Source organism: Penaeus chinensis, chromosome 30 (assembly GCF_019202785.1).
Source record: "Penaeus chinensis breed Huanghai No. 1 chromosome 30, ASM1920278v2, whole genome shotgun sequence".
NCBI lineage: Eukaryota > Metazoa > Arthropoda > Malacostraca > Decapoda > Penaeidae > Penaeus > Penaeus chinensis.
This window is the reverse complement of record NC_061848.1, coordinates 5,961,879-5,966,151: the sequence shown is the minus strand read 5'-3', so window position 1 is coordinate 5,966,151 and position 4,273 is coordinate 5,961,879. Positions and strand designations below refer to the sequence as shown.

Sequence of the window (4,273 nt, the reverse complement as noted above, 5' to 3'; positions counted from 1 at the left end):
ACTGGAAGGAGGGAAAGACAAAAAAAAAGGAGGGAAAGTGGGATGGAAGGAGGGGGGAAGGCGGGGAAGAGGAAGGGGGGGAGGAGGGGAAGAGGAAGGGGGTGGGGAAGAGGAAGGGGGGAAGAGGAAAGGAAGGAGGGAAAAGGGAGGGAAGAAGGGAAAAAGGAGGGAAGAAGGAAAAAGGGGGAGGAGGAAAAGGGGGGAGGGAGAACCAAGGTTAGGAATGAATTCAAGATCCAAGTGAAAGTAAAGCAGACCTCCCTCCCTCCCCCACCTACATCCACTCTACATGCTAAAGATGTCATGTGGTAGAGCAGTTACTTCAAAGCCCCCCTTCTCTCACGTATCCCTCCCCCAGTCCCCATCGATTATTCAAGTAATGAACGTCGGGTCACTCGAGTTACTGTCTGCCGTGAAACTCTATCATGCACACGCACACACACACACACACACACACACACACACACACACACACACACACACACACACACACACATCCAACCCCCCCCCCCCCACCGATCGTCCCCTCTTCCCACACCTCCATGCTCGGCGCTCGTCACGTTAACAAACGCTGGACGTGACAAACACTCCATAATGAGTTTTGAAAAGGAAGAGTAAGTGAGCAAAGGAGGTATAAAGTAGGAATGAGGAAGTAGTAGTAGAGTGAGTGTGAGGAAGAGAAGAAAGCAAAGGAAGGACCAAGAGAAGGAGGGGGGGGGGGGGCGGAGGAAGATAGAGAGAGAGGGGAAAAGAACACGGGAGGATATAGAGGGAGGGAGGAGGAGAGAGGACAGGATTGCGAGACGGAAAGGGGTAGGAAAGAAGATAAGGGATGTACCGACAGCATAAGGGAGCGAAGGAGAAACGAAGGGAGGGAGAGAGAAAGGGAGAAAATGAAAAGGGGGGAAAACAGAAATGCAACAAAAATATGAAAACATGGAAAATAAGAAAAAAAATCAAATACCCTCCTGCCTTTGCCGGACTATCATGCACAATGTTATACAGATAAACGGACATAACTACATTCCGAGCCAGGAAGACGACAATAAGGCGCAGCGGCGGACATGAGCTACACACAGCCTCACTCCCCGAGAGGTCGAGCAGAGTCGCCGCCTCCGACGCCAGTGGAGGATATTGTGACAGAGTCGCTCCTTGTCCATCATGCAAAAGTCCGGCCTCAGTGTAATTATTGTGAAATATACTGTGAAATACCAGCGCCAAATTGTGGGTTGCAGTCACGCAGGGTAAGTCTTTACGGAACTGAAAGGGGCGCAGGCAGAAGGGGTTGCCGGGGTTCCTAGCAAGAGGGGAGGGGTCATAAAAAAGGTCTGAGAGTGTGGGAAAGACAAAAAAGAGAAGGGAGAGTAAGCTAAACCTATATTTCTTCCTTTATTATAGTGAACATTTCAAAAATCCTTTAATTAAGTGTAACACTATACGTCTTGAAGCCTGGATATAATAAGGCCGCGTCGGTTGTTCTCTGTGGCGTTGGCAGTGATGGTTGTGCGTCAGGAAGGTAAAAATATACCTACATATCTACTTCTCCATCGAGGATACAATTAAACGGGCATATGCAGTAGACGTGCATAAACAGACATGAGTATGGAAAGGCGTATGTGTGCGTGTGGATGCAACAATTACTCGTGTATGCATTTTGTCAGTAAACATGTTACAAAGATCAGCATATCGTTAAACTGTCTGGGTGTATCCGATCCCCTATAGTGCCACCACCTCCACAAGACGAGGAACAAAGAATGCACCTCAAATATAATCAGTGCCACCGCAACTCGGCTGTTAAGATAATCAAGATGAAAATCCTAATGAACAAAAAGTAAATCCTAAGAGAGAGGGAGAGGGAGGAAGAGGGAGAGGGAGGAAGGAGGGAGAGGGAGGAGGAGGATGAAGAGGGATGAAGGAAGAGGAGGAGGAAGCGGGGGAGGGGGTGGGGGGGGGGGAGGGGGGGGGGAGGAGGGGGGGGAGGAGGAGGAGGAGGAGGAGGAGGATGAGGAGGAGGAGGAGGAGGAGGAGAAGAAGGAAGGAAGGAAGAAGAAGGAGGAGGAAGAGGAGGAGGAGGAGGAGGAGGTGGATGTGAAGGAAGGAAGAAGAAGGAGAAGGAGGAGGAGGAGGAGGAGGTGGATGTGAAGGAAGGAAGAAGAAGGAGAAGGAGGAGGAAGGAGGAGGAAGGAGGAGGAAGAAGGAGGAAGGAGGAAGAGGAGGAAGGAGGAAGAGGAGGAAAAGGAGGAGGAGGAAAAGGAGGAGGAGGAAAAGGAGGAGGAGGAAAAGGAGGAGGAGGAAAAGAAGGAGGAGGAAAAGGAGGCAAATTCGGAACTCCGATACCAGTCCCGCGCGAACCAGGTGCGTACGAGCAGACCCCTTCCCTCTGTTTTTACATGACTGTGTGCAAGGGTGAGGCCCATGTGGGCGTGTCTACGAGGTGCTAAGGCTCCACCCCCGCCCATCCGTTTCGTCCCGCCTGCACAAGCTGATTCACTGCTGTTACATTTCCACCAGCGTGACGTCATGCCTCCCTCTCGACCCTGCGGGAGGAGATGGGGGAGAAGGAAAGAAGGGGAGAGAGTAGTAAATTTCTCGTCCATTCTTCGACACCCGCAATTCTCGGCAGCCAATAATGCACAGCTCGATGACGGACAACAATTATCGGCGAGCCCCAACTGTGCCGGGAAGCCGAGCCCGTTCTCCCTGCCGCTGCCATCAATGCATTCTTCTCCCCCTACCGCCTTGACGTCAGTCTTGATGGGTCACAACATCAAGCGCGCAGCACTAGAAGCGCCAGTGCCGCTTGGAAGACTTTCTTCCACTCGCGTTAGCTACCTTCCATTTCGTCTCGCCAAGCATATCAGTAGCGCGGCAGGAACGTTTGCTCATCATCCAGCGACGGATGCCATCGGTATACAAGTCAGACCACGCTAATCATGATCAAAGAGAGAAGACGTTTAAAACAACAAAGTGGAATGTAACTGATATCTGATACGCGAAAAAAAATGTCACTACGTGGTAGCTGTTAATAACGCCACGAATGAAAAACATATCACAAAGCTTGAGGTTACTTAATACAAGTTACTTAATTCAAGTTCTAGTGAAATGTAATACTGGACGTAATGCAATTCGAAGCCTAATATCAAGCCGATGCATTCTATGGGTAATTACGGCACTTAGGTAGCCGAGGCCAAGAGAACGACTGGCCAAGGAAGAACTGTCAAGCTGACAGCTTGTGGTCCACCTATTATGAAAATGACATTTGTTTGTCGAAATAATCTTTAGGGTCTACGACTAAAGGGCAGAGCTACAAGAGAGATACTTAAAATATTCCCTTGCGTTCGATTAACTGTCAGACCAACAGACTTGTGTTAGAACTTGTCATGAAGTGCCGATGATACGGCGTGACGGTACGCAAGTGCCATACTGAGTCACGGCCATACTTAAAGGCCAGAGGACACGAGAAAAGGGCAAGGGACGAATTCAAGTGAGAAAAGGCAAGTAGAGGGAAAAGGAAGGGGAGCAGGAATGGGGGGAGGGGAGAGGAAGGGGGAGGGAAATGGGAATGGGAGAGTGAACGGGAGGAAGGAGAGAGGAAGGCATGGGAAGGGAAAGGGGAGGGGAAGGGAAAGGGGAGGGGATGGGAAGGGAAAAGGGAGGGGATGGGAAGGGAAAAGGGAGGGGATGGAAAGGAAGGGATAGGGTGGGAAAGGAGAAAGGAGCGAACGTGGAAGGATTACTCCCACGCAGCCGAGCGAAAAGAGGCGGGTCAATGGCTTGAAGAAGCAAGCAAGGAGCGCAGATGAAGAGGGCGGAGTGCCATGGAAGAGGACTGGAGTAAGATGAGCATCACTCAGCACCGCGGCTTGAGTGCTGCCCGAGTGCCGAGGGAAGGTCGCCACCTCCGGCACAAGTAGCGGGAAGTGCCTGAGTCCCCTACCTGCCCACCCCCCGATCCCTCTCCACCTTTAAGAAAACACCTAAACGACCTCAACCCTCAAAACCGAGAGGTAGGTGTGGCGGGCCGACCCTACACCCCTCTCGCACGGTTCAACAGCATGGACTCGAGGAATATGGTGGAGCGGGGGGCGGGGGGGCGCGGGGCATGGACTCGAGGAGACTGGTGGAGCGGGGGCGGGGGCGCGGGGCATGGACTCGAGGAGACTGGTGGAGCGGTGGCGGGGGCGCGGGGCATGGACTCGAGGAGACTGGTGGAGCGGGGGCGGGGGCGCGGGGCATGGACTCGAGGAGACTGGTGGAGCGGGGGCGGGGGCGG

At 52.5% G+C, this 4,273-nt stretch overlaps 1 protein-coding gene across 1 annotated transcript in view; it reads right to left on the bottom strand.

Annotated features, from left to right (window-relative positions):
• Positions 1-4,047: 4,047 nt before the first annotated feature.
• Positions 4,048-4,273, bottom strand: part of LOC125041196 (vegetative cell wall protein gp1-like) — an 825-nt gene continuing 599 nt past the window's right edge. Inside the window, exon 1 of the mRNA XM_047636035.1 lies at positions 4,048-4,273. This exon is cut by the window's right edge and continues 599 nt beyond it. Coding sequence (XP_047491991.1) covers positions 4,048-4,273 — 226 coding nt within the window.